The following is a 17,566-nucleotide window of genomic DNA, read 5'->3' as shown; positions in this document are numbered from 1 at the left end:
ATACAGAGGGCTATCTCTACAATAGATATTATAGGGATGCGAGTGAGAATAATAGTAGTTTGAAAATTCTCTCAGTTTATGATGGGGAAATTATGTCATGTTGGAAAGTCTGACTTTTATATTTTCCAAGTAACGTGAAATTTGTTAATCAAATTAGCATGCTAATTTTTATTTAACTTTTGTACAACTCACTAATCACGAGTGACTCGGTGAGATGAGAATTACAAGGTTAACATATACTTGTAATATATATGAAATTTACTTCAAGTTTGTAGGAATTCTCTGTCAAGATCTAACATGATACAAAACTAGGAGCGTCCATTTGTATAATTTTGTGAATTTCAATGATCAAATGGTTTTAATTGCTTCAATAAACAGATAATTTATTTTTCTCATAAAAAGTTATAGCAGATTTGTCTCTGACTTGGGACGTACGTAAATGTGATGTGTAGAGTAAAAAAAGCAAAGTGAAAATTGTTGTTTGAAAGTTCTGCCAATTTATGATAAAGATTGTCGTCACTTGGTATTTGGTATTGGTTGTTTTGGTTAAGTGATCAATAATTCAGGGGGCATTGGTGTAATTTATCATAACAAAAAAACCTCTAATATCGCAGTTTCATCAGGTACATACATCAGCTAAAAGGTAAGTGACAAAATTAAAATTTGAAAAACAGTTGATCTCGACCGCTTTATGCTCTTTATGGTGGCATTCTCGATGTCAAATTCTCCAATTCTTCTCTTTATGTTCTTTATCAACGTATATTTGATGACCGGAACAACTTTAGTCACCTACATTCGAATAAACAAAGTTGAAAACAAAATCGAAAAAAATACTCCTTCTATAACAATATTTACCTCTTGCCCGTCTGGGCCAAATTCCTTCACTTGACGAGCAAGTGAGCTTAGAACCGAATCAGGATCTTTCACCATCAGCTTAAAACCCTGCAAATTAAAACAAAACAAAAATTTAAAAAATCACGAAACAAAGATACCGGTGCAACATAATGGTTTGTCAAATTCCAAGGCCTACCTCAATAGCATGACCGTATTTCACATGCAAAGGCTAAAAGGTCCTGCGAGCCGCGAGAGCTCTGAGACTGACACCATTCCCGTTATGAAGATTTATAAATTTAGGATCATAACTAATTTAGGGTTCCTGCGAGTGAGACATGTATTTCTATTGATGTAACTTAGGCAACACGCTACCAGCGTGCATAGTATGTAGTGAATCAAAACCAGCTCAGCTGTTAGTTAGTTATTTCTATGTATCCCTTTCGCAGGAATACCTTCTTAGTCAATTTTACTTATCTATGTATTTTTTTTTTCCCTTGTATTTCTATTTTGCGGTTTTTATTAAAAAAAAATTAACTTTATTTAATCATATATTCTTCAAATTTTTAATCCATGTAAATAAAATATATTAATAGAAAGTGAAGATCTTCTAATGTAATAATTGATGGCAATTGTTGACATGAAATCAACAAATAATGAATTTGTTCAAAAACCTTTAAAAATATCCAGACCAAACATGACATTTAAACAACTTATAAAAATGACTGAGAATTTTTTAAACCACGAAAAATTTTGAAAAGGCAAAAAAAAAGGAGCCTTGAGCTTTAGTTTTGGCGAAGATCTGGCGTCGAAGCTTGGACGAGGACCTTGTGCTGGGAGTGCGGACGAATTCTGCGGGCTGAACTTGGACGAGAGGGTTACAGAGACAACAATTTCAGAGCTTGAGTGAGGGTTTCAGAAGTCGAGGGTTTCAAAGCTTGGGTGAGTGTTTCATGGGTGAGCTTGGACGGATTAGATTTTATATAAAATCAAAGTTAAAGACAAGATCTTTACTTGATGCTAAAAGCTCTGCACGGATTCTGAGTAGCCCCAAAACGAACCATCTTTCCAAAACCTACAAAATACGAAATTCCATTAAATAACTAATCCGTTGAGCCAGCAAAAAAAAAACGAAACCCTAATGATATGAGTATTACCATTGATTCCAAGCTTAATCTTATGCATCGAACCTGATTTGAGTTTTTTGGAAGAGAAAGAAGTGAACGACCAGTGGGGAGCGGAGCGGTGGCGGAGGGAAGGCTTCGAGCTTCGATGGAGAAGCTCCGATTGTCGATGGCAACAGCGAAAGAGGAGATGGGCTGATGTTTAGGGACTTGTTTAAAGGTGTGGGGTTCCATCTAAAACCAAGCTTGGTAATTAGAGGAGTAACCCACAAGCCTTATAAAGAGCCCAAGATCGTAATAGGCACACATTGGCACAGGCACTGGAAGCGTGAAGTATAGGCCCGATCAGGTAGCCCACAACCGAGAATGGGCCCCGCTCTGATACCATCTTAAAGGTGTGGGGTTCTATCTAAAACCAAGATTGGTAATTAGAGGAGTAACCCACAAGCCTTATAAAGAGCCCAAGATCGTAATACCCACTCGATGTGGGACTATCCTTGATAACTTGAGAGAAATGAAGTGGATTTGAAGGAGCTGTAGATTTGGGTGCGTGGTTTAACATGTAAGTGAGAACGACTAAGAGAATAAAATGAAAGAAAGAAAGAAAAAAAAAACAGAGAGATGGTAAAATTATATTTGTACATTAGGTCCGGTAATATTTTTGTCTAAATTATAGTTTTGGTGAAAATAAGAAAAAAAAAATTAGATAGTAATTCTCGTGGCAATTTCTCAAAAGGAATAAATCTCTTCCAAATTACACCTAATTTTGGCAATTTCCCAAACTATTATAATCAAAATGGCCCAATGGGCTAAATAGCATGGATAAATTCGATTAAAAAATGGATTACTAGAACGCTGAATGATACCGGTAAAGGTGAATACTAAACATTCACGGCACGTCTTCGTCAAATCCAGAATCTCCAATAATTTGTTTCCAATCGAAATCAGGGTTTCGCTTCACAGCTTCATCAGAGACCAGTCTTTCAATGGATGTAGTCAAGGTCGACTCGCTGGACGAAGACATCTCCGAATCCTTCGTGTGTTGCATTTGCCTGTGAGCTGCGATTCGATTCCGATTCTAAAATTCCGAAGAAATTTTTTATTTGATATATCTAATTTTTTTTTCTTCTTCTATACTCTTCAAGGGATCTTCTATACAAGCCTATTGTACTCCGTGAGCATCTCTCTCGTTCTCTATTCATCTCTTTTTGTTCTGTTTTTGGAAGATTTATAAATTTATCAGTAATTGATTTCATTTTTTTTTCTTCCAGCTTGTGGCCATATTTTGTGTTTTTGGTGTGTGTATAAATCAATGAGCATGAGAAGAGAATCGCATTGTCCAATATGTCGAAATGCCTATAATCATTTTCCAACCATTTGTCAAATGCTTCACTTCTTGCTTCAAAAGATGTATCCCGTGGCATATAAGAGAAGAGAATCGCAAGTATTAGGTAAGCCAGTTCAACACCATGTTGAAGTCCAAGCCTTGTTATTATTGTAGGTCAAAATTGCACTGAGGAGTTACTTTTTTTGTTTGTTCGATGACATGATTAATCTCATTGTGTTGAATTGAAAGAATTTTTTAATATAGATTTTGATTTTTGTGTTGTTATATGGAAAACTTGAACACGATTAGCATTTCTACGAGTAGATTACTTACTGGGTGAAAAATTCTACTCCGTCATTTAATGTGTGAATTCAGAGGAGGAAAAGGAGATGGAACGTTCCTCACCGCAGTTTGAAAGCCCCGATCTTCACGATAATTTTACAAATACGCCCAACAAAGCCCCAACTTCAAGCGATGCGAATTCGGGGAAAAACCAGCGGAGTCAGATTTGTGATCGAATTACAGTGAAAGATGTCGTGTGTGTCGGGTGCAAGCAGCTGCTCTTTCAGCCCATGGTTCTCAATTGTGGTCACGGTAATACATACTATGCTAGGTTTGTGTTTTTATACCGCGTCAGTTCTTATTTGGTACTGATATCCGGTTTGTGAACAGTTTATTGTAAGATTTGTATATTACACTTTGGCAAAGAGATGACAAGGTGTCAAGTTTGTCAATGTCTGCTTCCGAAAGGACTTCCTAAAGTTTTTCTAGGGCTTGTTAAGTTTCTGGAGGAGCACTTTCCTGAGGAATATGCTCTAAGAAAAGATACAATTCAGCAAAAAGAAGTAGACTTGAAAGGTACAACCTTCAAGTTAAAATGTATTTTGACTAGTTTTTATTTTCTTCTTCTTTGTTGTTCATCGAGTGGTTTGAAGTTAGAAATATGCATACTTAACAAGCTTGTGCTTTGTATTCTAATGTAGCCATAGATCGTGTATAAGATATGCAGCTCAAATTTCTTGTATATTTATTATTTAAGGTTTACTCGACTACAAAATTTATGGCTCCATTTTTTTTTTAAGGTTTGGCAGAACCTAACGACCAAGAAGAGAATCCATCAGCATCGGCCAATGGTGAATCAATAATTCATCCTTATGTCGGGTGTGATTTTTGTGGGGTAAATTCCTTGCTTTTTTCTTGTTTGCTTGCATCTTAACATTAAAATAGTGTTTTGGTTTCACACAACATAATATAAAAAAAAATATAAAAAAAAAACCCTAACTAATGCTCTATTGTAATTTTGTTGAATGAATTTTTTTTGTCCTTGTTTCATTTTGAATTTCGTGTCACAGTATTTTTCCAGTAGACTCAAATGTGTGATTGACCCACGAACACGAACATGGTTATGATAGTCATTAGGGTGCAATTGTTTTCATCAGGTACTACAACAGTTGAACTAGTCACGATAATAAAAAAAAAATTGGAAATCTTAAAGAACACCAGTCACCTATTTGTTTGTTCCCAGCTTCCTTTCTTTACTCCCAAACTTAACTTTACGTCTAACGATTCACTTGTGCTCTCTCTCAGATTCACCCGATCACCGGGGATAGATATAGATGCATGGACTGCAAGGAATCGATGGGGTTCGACCTTTGCGGTCATTGTTACAATACACCTTCGAAGCTTCCTGGGCGATTCAATCAGCAACATACCCCGGAGCACAGGTTTGAGCTTGTACAGCCCGGCCATTCCCACCGATTTGGCGGGTATATCACGGACAGTACTACAGCTCTGGTCATCGGCACATACTCCGTCGAAGATTCAGAAGATGAATCCACAACACTCTCCCTCACAAGCAGCACCGACGAGAATGCCCAGAGTGGTGGCGCCGGACAAGTTCCTGATAACTCCGAACCCATAACTTGATTGCTAGCCTTGAAAAAACTACGCCCGTGATTTTTTGTTTCCCTGGGACAGAAGTCGAGGTGAGCTGTACATAGCTTTATTTCTACTCTTTATATGCACCAGTATCCCTACTTTCTTGTTCCTTTTGTCTCTCTCTCTGCTACATGTATCCTGAGAGGTTGCGGTGGATTTTTCCTTGCATATATTTGTCAACAATAATAATGAATCAACCCACATCTGATATTTGCTTTCTGGTGCGTATACGAGGTTTTTGGAATTGAGAAGATTCCATTTCAGTCGGATAATGAATCAACCCACATGTTGACCTAGCCTCTTGAGTGAGGTTTAGTGATGAAGATAGCCGTTAAGGCCTAGGTCAGACGGTCCGTCCACCTACAGTGATTGCCCTACTCTAAGGATAAGAGCCTTGAAGCCTATAGTTTAGGAGAGCTCAACCATAACCCCCAAAAGAATGATCTTGATGTTCGAGCAGCCAAAGGTGTTGTTCGAACCCTCTCTTCTCAAGGTAAGTCCAAGGAGACAAGGTCGTGCCCCAACTCATAATCGACCCTCCGAACAATGAGGATCGACCTGAGCAACTTCGAATGGTTGAAATTAACCGGACAATTGATGTACATTTTAATCGGTTCAAATCAACTGATCGGTGAATTTTAACCATTTGCTTTGGTCAAAATTAACCAAGCGGTTGATTTTAATCGGTTAATTCATGGTTATCTGTGGTTAACCAACCACCAAGAAAACGATATTGGAACTAACTACTAATTAGTTAACCGATTTAAAAAAAATCACATTTAACCAGTTAAGCCTTGAACCATTTTGAACGGTTTAATGATTCACTGTCTAAACTGGTTAAGAGTTTAACCGGTTAACCGTTTTACCCACCTTTATTTATCTGGAGGATCCCCACCCCGTAACTATTCAGTGAACCATTTCATAAAGCTATAATTGAAAAACCAATGGTGAAATTGAAGTATAGCACATTAACCTATTTGTTCAAGTACGCCAAATGCTCACAAATTAGCCCTAGCCATGTAGAGACTATTCTGTGTTGATCAGAGGTGACTGCGTGCGTAGATTTTTGTGTATGATCCTAATAGATTATATGGATATTAGTGACGGCTTTGTTTGCGAATAACAGTTTCATTGGGACCTGATGGGTGCCTGAATGCTAAAAATTAAAAAGACACGAATAATTTACTATAGTTTTAAGAGAAAATATCAATAGTATAACCGTTTATTTATTACCAAAAAAAAAAAAAAAAAAAAAAAAAAAAATTGAACTCTACAAAATACTCTTAATGAAATAATTTTTATTTTCTATTTTATTATAAAAAGTTGAATTAAAAACTTTCTAAATAAAAAGGTAAGAATTTTTATTTATAACGAGAAGTTTTGATTTTTTTTTAATAAAATAGTAAATAAATATTTATTTTATTAAAAATATAACATATTTTTATGGGAGATATATATCATTTATATTAAACTGAATAGATATGTATGATATTACTAAAAATTGAGGATATAAATTACGAATTTCAATTAAATTGAGTGGATACTGTTGATATTTTCTCTAACTTTAAACAACACAAAACCAACCGGATGAAATCTACTAACTATTTTTAAACACTATTTTTTTAATTTACATAAATAGTGTATACCGTTTCAGTTAGAGAAATGATTGGTTGATATGATCTAATATTTCTTTAAAAATGTTGCACTTTTCAAGTACTGTTTTTTTTAAGTTACACTGGAATAATGGATGAGTCATAGCAATGAACTTAAAATTAAGTTACACTGGATTTAAAAAATTGGGAGAGAGTGACTAGATTTTTTTTTTCTAAAACCTCACTAGTTTTATATCAACTTAAAATTATATTGTTTTCGTTTTAAAAGACCTTCTTTATGATGTTAAACTCAATATTTAATTTGACCAAACAAAACACACAAACAATATAAAGAAAAAGAAAATGCAAATGAATCATAGTTGGATAATAAAATTCACAGGTAGTTTACTAGTTTAAGTTTTTATTACCGCTTCGATGCATTTTTACTAGTTTAAGTGTTTATTACTGCTTCGATGCCTTTTTGTACTGTTGTCTAATTTTATTTTCTTTATTCCTCGGACTTCACAATATAACTGGAATTCACTATATAACACCGGTTTAATCAAATTTTAATGACTTATCAATAGTATATACATAGAGATGAAACAATTGCCAATATATACTGTGAGTGTGATGTGAGCACTGAGTACTGACTACTGAGTACTCGCAATGAAATTACAAAAAGGATTAATTACTCTCTTAATTCTTGCACGTTTAACAACTTGCCTCTGATATTATTTTTCACCTCAAATTCTCTTTTTGTTACGAAGCGTCTATTTTTTTACATAATTTTACACTGCCACTCTATATTACTATGTTTGAAAATAATTTACTAATATATCCATACATACACATATTAAAAATATAAATAATATGAATATTTTAAGCCCTATTTTAAATTAATTTGTTTCTCTATGTACCTTCATTTCATCCTATACGTTAATCACGGGCTTGTGACAGAGAAGAGCTATGGAAATTCCTTCCTTCTTCCCGAAAGTGTGGAATGAAAATATTTCTTCCGATGACAATGTTTGGAAGGAATAATTTCTTCTGCTGTACCAGCGAAAATCAGTGGAAGGGTACGAAAATGTTCTTTCCATTGTCTTCCATTGATTTCAGTTTTTTTTTTTTGTTTCTTTATGCAGAGAGAAATATTAAAGATGTTGAAAAAGTGAGTTTTTATGATTTTACCATCATTTTCCCCCTAAATATGTTAAATATTAGAATTAATTCCGTTTTTACCCCATGGACTCGTACCTCGATTTCATTTTACCCCCTAGACTCGGGATTGTTGCAGAACTCATCTCAGAACTTAGACACGTGTTACAACTTGGCACTTCCGTCAGTATTTGGACGTTAAGTTTAACTTTTTGATGACGTGGCATGATTTTAAAGAGTATAATAGTATTTTTTGTCATTTTAAATACTTTTAATATTTAAATATTGTTATTAGATATATTAATTATTAAAAAAACAAATATTTCATTTCTTCTCTCTCTCTCAGTGAGAGATAAGAAATTAAACACCATTTTTTGCAGACGAGCCGGGCCGTCAGAGGAAGCCTCGCGAGGCACATCTCCAACACATCGTCCGGCAAGAAAAACGAGTCCATCGTCGTCGTCGGAGGAGGAGGATTTTTTTCGACGGCTTCGCTTCGATGGTGGTTGTTGCTGACGTGCCGCTTCCAAAACCGGTGGTGGTGGTGATGGTCCTTCACGCCGTGGGTCCCGCAGATCGATTTGCATCTCGGCCCCGCCGCGGCGGCCGTCTCCAGAGAATTCCTCTCCGGTGGCGTCGGTGTCGGCGCCGACTTTACAGCCTCCTCCGCCGAGGCCGTACAGACTCAGACACCTCAGAGCTTTCCACTTTTCTCTGTCGCCGCCGTCGATCTCTTCTTCCTCGAATCCTCCTCCGCGGCTATGGTTGTGGCTATGGCTCTTCTTCCTCTGAGACCGTCGATTATCGTGTTGAAACAGTACAGATCGAGTTTAATCCCTTTGTAGCAGAGTATCCTCTTGAGAAGCTCAATTGCTTTGTCGGTTTCTCCGGCCTTGCAGAACCCGTTGATGATGGTCCCATAGGTTGCCTCGTCGCACAAGTTCTTCTCTTTCACCATCTTCTCGAACAATTTCATCGCAGAGAACATCGAGCCTTCCTTGCAGAGACCGTCGAGAAGAGTGCTCAAAGTGCGCGAGTTAGGTCGAAGCCCTCTTTTAATGGCGGTCGCGAGGACCGAGAAACCAGACTTCACGCAGTTTGACCTACAAAAGCACTTGATGACGATGTTGAGAGTACAGATATTCGGATCGAAATCGGTATGGTGAAACCTCGCGAGGTGTGTGAACATCGAGACCACTGTAGAGTACTGATTCTTCTTCGACATTGAGCCGATCAGATGGTTGAAACTTCGAATTGATGGCGTTGGTCTCGTGTCGAGTATGGAATTGAATAGACGCAGAGCTTCGACCACCGACAAGTCTCCGGATTAGTCTCTTTGTTTTTTTTTTTGTTCGGCGGGATTGGATTTTGCAGAGAAGAAGAGAAGAAGAAATGAAAGAGAGAGATGAGAGAGAGATAGAAATATTTAATTATTTAATTTGATAATAATATTTAAATATTAAAAGTATTTAAAATAACCAAAAATACTATTATACCCTTTAAAAATCATGCCACGTCATCAAAAAGTTAAACTTAACGTCCAAATACTGACGGAAGTGCCAAGTTGTAACACATCTAAGTTCTGAGATGAGTTCTGCAACAATCCCGAGTCCAGGGGGTAAAATGAAATCGAGGTACGAGTCCATGGGGTAAAAACGAAATTAATCCTAAATATTAAATGGAATGATGAGTTTTGAAACAAATGATAAGTTAATGGTAAGCAATTGAGAAAAAAAAAAGTAACGGGGCTGAGTTGTTAATCGTGGTTGAACTCAAGGGTAAAAATGTAATTAATCATAAAAGATAAACAACACGAAGGAAAGAACTGTATAAAATAACTCAAGCTGGTTTGGGTGAAGTGGTAATACTACTTCACTTCTTATGGGTAAGACGCGTAATCGAATTCCAACCGACACATTGTCTGTATTTATTTATTTTTGGGTGTGTTTGTATGGTAGTATAATAGAATTATTATATTTGTCCAAACATCCACACACACACACACACACACACACACACACACACACACACACACACACACACACACACACACACACACACACACACACACACACACACACACACACACACATATATATATATATATATATATATTTGCTCTTCTATCAGTAATAAATAAATGCCCTCCCTAAAAAAAACTATATAAAATAAAGGGAAAATAACACATTTATATCATGTGTTTTAGTGAAATGTCGACTTTAACATTTAGTTTTCAAAAATGTCGAGATCATACATTCTGTTTAACTAAAATGACGAAATTATACCCTGAAATGAATAATAGTGTCACCAATCTTCTTTTCATTGATATTAACTCTTATATAAGAAAAAACAGAATCAAATCCAAAACGGTATCCTAACTTTTAAATTTCCAATTTTTAAATAAAATAGCCTTAAATTGAAATTAAATAATAAAATTCATATCTCCCAAGAGATAACTTCATTTTGTGTTCGAATTGCAACTCTGAATCACGGGTTCTCTGTTCGAATCTGTAATTTTGATGACTATCAACTGTCGATTTTTACCATTTTGCCTCTTTTTGCATTATTCACGATTAAGAGACTGTTGTTTATTTTTAGTTTTTAAATAAATTACATATATGACGCGAATGAATAAAGATAATTGGTGTTTACATATAAATATTATAGTCAATGTCAATAAAAATAAGATTCGTACTGACACTGTTGTCTATTTCAAGGTATAATTTCGTTATTTTAGTTAAACAGAGGGTATGATCTCGAAATTTTTGAAAACCAAAGGTTAAACTCGATATTTCACTAAAACATAAGGTATATATGTGTCATTTTCCCTAAAATAAATCAATCAAACTTACACGAAGAAGAATAACGAAATCACACATGTCGGTTGAATTCCTTTAAATATTGGATAAATTACAAGAATACCCCCTGAATTCAGGGGTCGGTAACGAACTGCCCCCTAAACTCGAAAAAGTCACAAAAAATCACATGAACTCTCGTTCTGTTAAAATATTGCCCCTTCTGCCAAAAATATTCCGTTAAAATTTATATTTTGAGCACATGACTCTCACGTGATTATTATTTGAAGGAAAAATTAATAATATTGCTTACATGATTAAATAAGCAATTCACAACATAAGTGAGCATCAAAACGAGTCTAATCTCACTTCAATTCCACGAATCAAGTCCAGAAATCAAAAGCCCCAATTTATGAACCCTAATTTCGGATTTTCGGCCAAATTCAAGAAATTTCAAAGAAAACAACTTCCAATCAACAAATTCAATTAATATCCGATACAAACCGAGTTCTATCAACCCTAATAACTCATCAATTTCATAAAAAAAATCTTCATGGATATCCAAAATCCCCAAAATCAACTCCATACCCTAACTTCAAAATCCAATTCAGAGGAAATGATTTCTCACCTTGATTGCTATGAAACTAGTCTCCTCGGCATGTTCTCTCCCTTTTTCCGGTGTCCTTTCTCGGTCGGCAGCCTCAGTGAGCTCGCGGCGACTCCCTCTATCGGCCAGTAGCGCGCGCGGTGGAGCTCGGGGTTCAATCGGGTTGGTGGCACGCGAGAAAGGTGAACGAGGAAGGAGAAGATGAAGAGCGAAGAAGAAGGTTGGTGATGGTGGTCGGTCGGCCGGCCGGAGAGTGTTCTTATTGATTGTTGTTGAATTTTTTTTTTCTTCTTTTACATTGCAGGTTGGTGCGCGCAAGAAGGAGAAATGGAGAAGAAGAAATCAAAGAAGGAAGAAGAAAGGATAAAAAAAAGGGTTGTGATTTTTATAAATAAATGGTTTATTTAATTATTTAAGCAATATTATTAATTTTTCCAACAAATAATAATCACGTGAGAGTCATGTGCTAAAAATATAAATTTTAACGGAATATTTTTGATAGAAGGGGCAATACATTAACAAAACGAGAGTTCAGGTGATTTTTTATGATTTTTTCGAGTTTAGGGGCAATTCGTTACCGATCCCTAGGGGTATTATTGTAATTTATCCTTAAATATTTTGCATGGAGAATTTGAATAGTATATAATTGGTTGTTTTTTAATATTATATTTCAAATGAGAAATTGTTATCCTGATTGGGTTGGGGTTGAAAAAGGAGGGAGATTTTGGATGTGTCAGAATTTGGCGGGAAAGTTTGTGAACAAAAAAAAGATTCTCTCAAAATCGTAGTACTGTTTGTGCAGGAATTAATTGAGGTTGATGTAATCTCATCGATTATTGTGCTTAACATATCCCCTGCTTTTTTTTTTAATATTAATATTAATTTAATATATATTTATTTAACTTTTACTGGTACCAGAAAAGCCCTAAAACTGGGACAAAAATGAAAAAAAAAAAAAAAAAAAAAGATTGAGGTGATAACCTAGTATGCCCTACTGATTAGTAAGTAGTTAACAACTTTTTTTCTTGTTGGTTTTAAAAGAGTTTTAAGCATTTCGAGGAACCAATCGATTAAATAAATAAATAAATAATTTTTTTACCTGGAGGCTGGAGGAGAAATAAAAGTACAGAAAATTGAACTCACTTAAACTTTAATTTACATTAGCTTTTATATTTTCATTTCATGATTTTTTTTTTTTTTTTTGGCTTAATCCTATAAATCAGCATAATCCTACCAGATAACTAAATCAAAGCATTTGAAATCCACGGAATTAGAAATTCCGTTCCAATGCTAGATTATACATAATTTAAAGGGCAATGTAGTAAAATAGCCAAAATGAAACTATGAATTTTGTTTTTATCACAATTTTTAGTGAAATTGATCTATTGTGTTTGATGAAAAATCATGTTTAATATCATAGATGTAGAAAAATCACGTTACTATCTTAAATATGGAAATAACTGAAATTTTTTGAAATTATCGACATAATATAACTTTTCATCAAACACAATGGGTCTATTTTTGAAGATCTCGATGCCACAAATTTGTAGGATCTGAAATCACTTAATTTCGAGTTCGTATGAGAAAGATACGAATTTTTTAAGTTTTGATGCAAAAAAAATTATTTGAAAAAAATAGGAGAGAGAAAGTGATGAATTTGTTAATAAATAAGGGCAAATCAGACCTTAATTATTGCCAGATAAGCCAGTTGCCTATATCCCTAAAAATTGTCAAACATAAGTTAGATCCAAAATCACATGTTTAAAATGGCCTATTTAGTTACAAATTTCTAATTTAAATCTTCCATTCCAATTCTAATAAAGAATAAAATAATTGGTTGGGATTTGGGTCTCTACATAATACAGATTCATGTTCCTTGACCACATTCCGTGAGTTACTAAGTGCGAAAGGAAACGCAACATTTACAATCAAAGTAGCAACAATCGAAAACCGATGGATGATGACTTACCTGATATTTATTTGATTCAAACATGCTTTATTAATTTACATGGTGTTCCACAGTTACATTAATACATTTTTTTTTGCTATTTTCTAACATTCTAAACCATGCCCTATGATTCGGTAGGTCTTCTAGTTCTCTGGTTCGTTTGTGGCTTGTTGCAACATTCCCCTATTACTTTCCGAAGCAACCATCTTTCAATGCCTCAATTATTTTTATATTCTACTAAAAAAAAAAAAAAATTATTTTTATATTTTTTTTATTGAATCCTCTGGTATTTGTGAAATCAACATTTATTTACTACCATTTTCATTTGAGGTTCACTTCTTTTGCATCAGAATGACATGCATTGTCACGACCCGCGAGCGACAGCTCGCCCACGAACCGCGACTGATCAACTCAAATCTATACATAACTCATAATATAAACACATTAAGCATAATATCTCATAAGATTATATAATAAAATAGTTTGCGAAAATTCGGGGAAATTTTTCGCTTTTATAACTTAGAGTCTTATAGCGACTCCTATACAAATATGTTCCGGAACGTTTTATCAGAAGATACTAACCCCCGATTAAGAAACCCCATAGCCCATAGGTCAAGGCAATACGCGCTCGGTCTCGGTCTTCAATCTCGTTTTCCGCTTACGAGCTTTTCCCTTATCTACATTACCAAGGGTCATAAAACTATGAGTCGATTGACTCAGTAAGTGGGAGCCTATCTATAAAGTAAAACGACTAATGCCATGTGATGTGCAAAACAAACACATAAGAATGCAGAATGCATATACATATGATTCAAGAGCATGCCTAACGCGGGGCCTCGCTCTACGCTATCACTTGTCATTCCACAAGGTTATACAACATCCCCTGCTACAACCCTTGGAATGACAAGAAGCCAACCTCAGACTTCGAGCAGTAGTCATCAGTAGCTTAAGTGTTTTAAGACTGTCTGGGATCCACTAGTGGTACCATCTTCATTTGGGCGCCGGCGCTACGTGTCGTCATGACACAGCAAATGGGCTCGCCGGGGCGACCTTTCCCATTGCTAGAACGGGGTGCTCTCAGCAGCTCCCGTGGAGTACTCAGCGCCATCAGGACCGTCTTAGTCCTCAACACGAGTCGGAACTCGTGGGTACCAACGACAACATTATTTATTGTTTGGATACTCTAGCTTATAGAGTATACAACTAATTACAAACAGGAGAGCATCTCGGGATAAATCCCGAAAGAATTATGGTTTCCCTCGTTAAGTGTTTTAGATTGAAGACTCAGGACGTGACTCCCGGTACTTCTACCCTCGGCTCGAATCCGAGAGTCTAACATGCTCTCCTGTCACCTCAGATCTAGCCAAACTCTATGGTTAGCAGATGGATCTAACTACAACAAAGCAACAACGTGGCTGGTTCAAGTTAGCATTTGAACCTAACGGGCGTACCCGAACTAAGTTTTCAAGCAAGAGTGGCCGAAGCCTTAACTTTTAAGTTTATTCATTTTAGGGCTTTCACCTACTCTTGTTTACTAGCAAACAAATGCACAAACAAACAGGGTTATTCCCTTAGTAAGTAGTTGACTTAGGTCTCCTCACTTACCCGGAAAAGATCGTCTGAAAATTGGTTGACTTCTGGAGTTTCCTCGCTTTTCACGCTTCCCGAGACTCTACACATCCTGGAGCGTTCTCACGTTCTGAGGCGTCGAGAAACTAAAACCCAAAGTTGAAAACTCATTAGTCAATGATCCGAAAGGTGATGACAAGCTTAAGGTTCGTTATTGGGATTCACTGCGAGTCGGTTCAGGGGTTCGAGAATTTAATTCACTTATTTCCCGGCTTTTCGAAATTTAAACTTATTCAAGACTCGTACGAATTCGTACCAGAGAATGAGTACGAAATAAAATCCAAATCATTATTTAACGAGTCTTGAATAAATTAAATGAATAATCCGAAAATAGTACAAACAGAGAATTCTAAATGAATTAACCAAAAATTAAATTCTCGAACATCCCTTAATAAATAATTAATAATCCTTGAGTACAAATCTCAAATCCAAAATTAAGACTCGAGTCTAACGCTATAAAGCGATAAACGACTCACGAGTGAGATCGAGCTTTAAAAATCTGTTCTGAATTCACTACTTTTCCGGCTTCAACATGTTCAATTCCGCCGGCTCTCGCTCGATTCTCTCTGATCTGTAACTGAGCTGTGAAATAAAAATGAATATCGAGTCAATTTACAAATCCAAACTCCCGACTCGACTTAGAATCCGAAATCAAACCACTAATAACATCACTTGTCACAAAACCCAAACTTGTCAATAAATTCACATTTCAATCTCACAACGAGCTAACCAAACTCGAAACGAACCAACTCATCTCAAAACACAAACGACGATTTCAAATTCACATAACTTCACAACCCGAGAACTAACTCAACCAACAATCAAACCGAGCATTAACCACAAAATAAATCCCCGAGACTCAGATTTTATCTTCACAAACAATCAAAAGGACTCACAACTGAAACAAGTCCCTCGGCCAAGAAAACTCACGGCCACAACAAAGAACCACACGGCTAAAAACAAATAACCCAGCCAAGAATCGTTCAAATTCATACCAAATCCATAATCACTTGATAAATTCAAGTCTTAATCATCAAAACACGAGCTCAAAAATAACAACCATCTTCAATCTATTCCTCATAAACACCCCGGGATTACAAAATCCCCAAATCAATCATCAACCCTAATTCCAATTCGGGTCCAAGATGTTTACCTCATTTTTAGAGGAATTGGACTCTCCGGTGTGCTCTCTCTTGATTCCCGGTGTCCCTCCACGGTCGGTGGCCCTGGGTGAGCTCGTGGCGGCGTTCTCCTCGCCGGAGCGCGCGCGCGGTGTTGGAGACTCGGGCGAGAGTGATGGCGCGGAGTGAAGAAGAAAGGAAGAATGAGTGAGAGGTGAGATGGTATCGATGAAGCTCGGTATCAATTGTTGTTGGCCGAATTTTTTTTTCTTTGTTTCTCTGCAGGTGTTGTGCACGCATGACCAGGAAGAAGAAGAAAGAAGAAATATCAGGAAGAAGAAGAAAGAAGAAATATCAGGAAGAAGGAAAAGGAAGAGAGAAATGGTGAGGTGTCCGAATTCAAGAAGATGAGGAAAAAAAATTGCCACATGGCAGCTCCTCACTTAGCCACACGGAAAATAAGTGGCCCACGATATTTTTGACACGTCACTCACCAGACAGTCCTTCTTCAACTTTTCTTTTCAATCTCGTCCTTCAATGTGTTGCACAGTAGTCCTTTCAAAATAAAATTTCCCAATCTTGTCCTTAATTAATAAAAAAAAACCGAGAGAATTCTCATTCGTTCTCGATTAATTTAAATATATTTAAGGTTTCTCGGAAATAATTCTCATCCTTGAGAATTTATTTCTTAAATTAAATTCCGGAATATTTCATCGGAAAATAATTTATTACTCGAGACGAACTCGATAAATCCTTTATTTATTCCGAGATTTTCCATTACCTTAAAAGAACTTAAATTAACTCGATAAATTCATACGTCCATAATTCACTCATTAATTTAATTGTAACAAACGGAAGCTCGTAAATTTTACAAACGACGAGATTCAAAAGTTATCCTTTACAAGCATCATCTATGAAAATATGCTGAATCACGACTCCTATAGTGTAAATAGAAGAAGTGAGGAGGTGGAGTGTAGAGCTTGAAGATTCATTTCATATGGCTTGTGGAAGTGCTTAATATTTCTAGATGTACCATTTGAGGTTAAGATGGACACAAAGTAGAGGCAAGCTAGGTGCCGACCGAGCAAGATGACTACTAATCAAGTCAATGAGACTAACATAGCAATGGGGTTGACCCAAGTTCGAGTATTGGGGCCTGTTTGGGAATCAGACAAAACAAATATATAGAGATCGAGGACCGATCTTGATATTTGGCCAAGGTTCGACCGCATATATATGGATGGCTAAAGACGTGGCGCATGGGAGCAACCTAGAAATTGGATGAACTGTGTGGACCGACTCAACACGAGGTGTTTACGTATGTGAGACCATTCTAGCCTCGGGCTCGAAAAGACGGATACGATTGGCTAATGTCCTTCATTATAGGGCTCAACTATTTGTGCAACCTTCTCCTGTAGCGAAAGGCGACAAATGATAATTTACAAGCATCGATAAGATATGAGTTATTCGTTAATACCATACTATTCAAATCACAT

At 36.2% G+C, this 17,566-nt stretch overlaps 1 protein-coding gene and 1 long non-coding RNA gene across 3 annotated transcripts; one reads left to right on the top strand and one right to left on the bottom strand.

Moving 5' to 3' along the window:
• Window positions 1-2,811: 2,811 nt before the first annotated feature.
• On the top strand, window positions 2,812-5,437 carry PRT1 (proteolysis 1). Of its 2 annotated transcripts, XM_089624596.1 has the most exons (8): window positions 2,812-2,829; window positions 2,904-3,009; window positions 3,101-3,129; window positions 3,227-3,406; window positions 3,658-3,876; window positions 3,955-4,140; window positions 4,365-4,459; window positions 4,870-5,437. In XM_089624596.1, exons 2-8 carry the CDS (start codon window positions 2,942-2,944, stop codon window positions 5,206-5,208), a joined length of 1,116 nt encoding a protein of 371 aa, XP_089480722.1. In that variant the 5' UTR covers window positions 2,812-2,829; window positions 2,904-2,941; the 3' UTR covers window positions 5,209-5,437. The 2 variants fall into 2 exon arrangements, with proteins under 2 accessions (XP_089480722.1, XP_089480723.1); XM_089624597.1 differs by lacking the exon at window positions 2,812-2,829 and having other exon boundaries at window positions 2,839-3,009; window positions 4,365-4,443.
• An 8,343-nt stretch (window positions 5,438-13,780) lies between these two features.
• Window positions 13,781-16,360, bottom strand: LOC149388113 (uncharacterized). The gene is made up of 4 exons (XR_016301059.1): window positions 16,103-16,360; window positions 15,426-15,531; window positions 14,926-15,035; window positions 13,781-13,997 (listed from the first exon to the last, which is right to left on the bottom strand). It is a non-coding gene; the product is annotated as an uncharacterized LOC149388113 (long non-coding RNA).
• Window positions 16,361-17,566: the final 1,206 nt, after the last annotated feature.

The sequence above is a fragment of the Urtica dioica genome, chromosome 8 (genome assembly GCF_054948205.1).
Source record: "Urtica dioica subsp. dioica isolate 48M chromosome 8, U.dioica_male_clone48M_v1_H2, whole genome shotgun sequence".
In the NCBI taxonomy this organism is placed as follows: Eukaryota; Viridiplantae; Streptophyta; class Magnoliopsida; order Rosales; family Urticaceae; genus Urtica; species Urtica dioica.
Note: the sequence above shows the minus strand (reverse complement) of the source record. Positions and strands in the feature narration are given on the sequence as shown.

What these genes read in the sequence shown, in the direction of transcription:
- PRT1 (XM_089624596.1), top strand. Translation starts at nt 2,942, where the DNA reads ATGGATGTAGTCAAGGTCGACTCGCTGGACGAAGACATCTCCGAATCC. An exon ending in TTCGTGTGTTGCATTTGCCT is followed by an intron (nt 3,010 to 3,100) that starts GTGAGCTGCGAT and finishes ATACTCTTCAAG; the next exon opens with GGATCTTCTATACAAGCCTA. An exon ending in GGTTCTCAATTGTGGTCACG is followed by an intron (nt 3,877 to 3,954) that starts GTAATACATACT and finishes GTTTGTGAACAG; the next exon opens with TTTATTGTAAGATTTGTATA.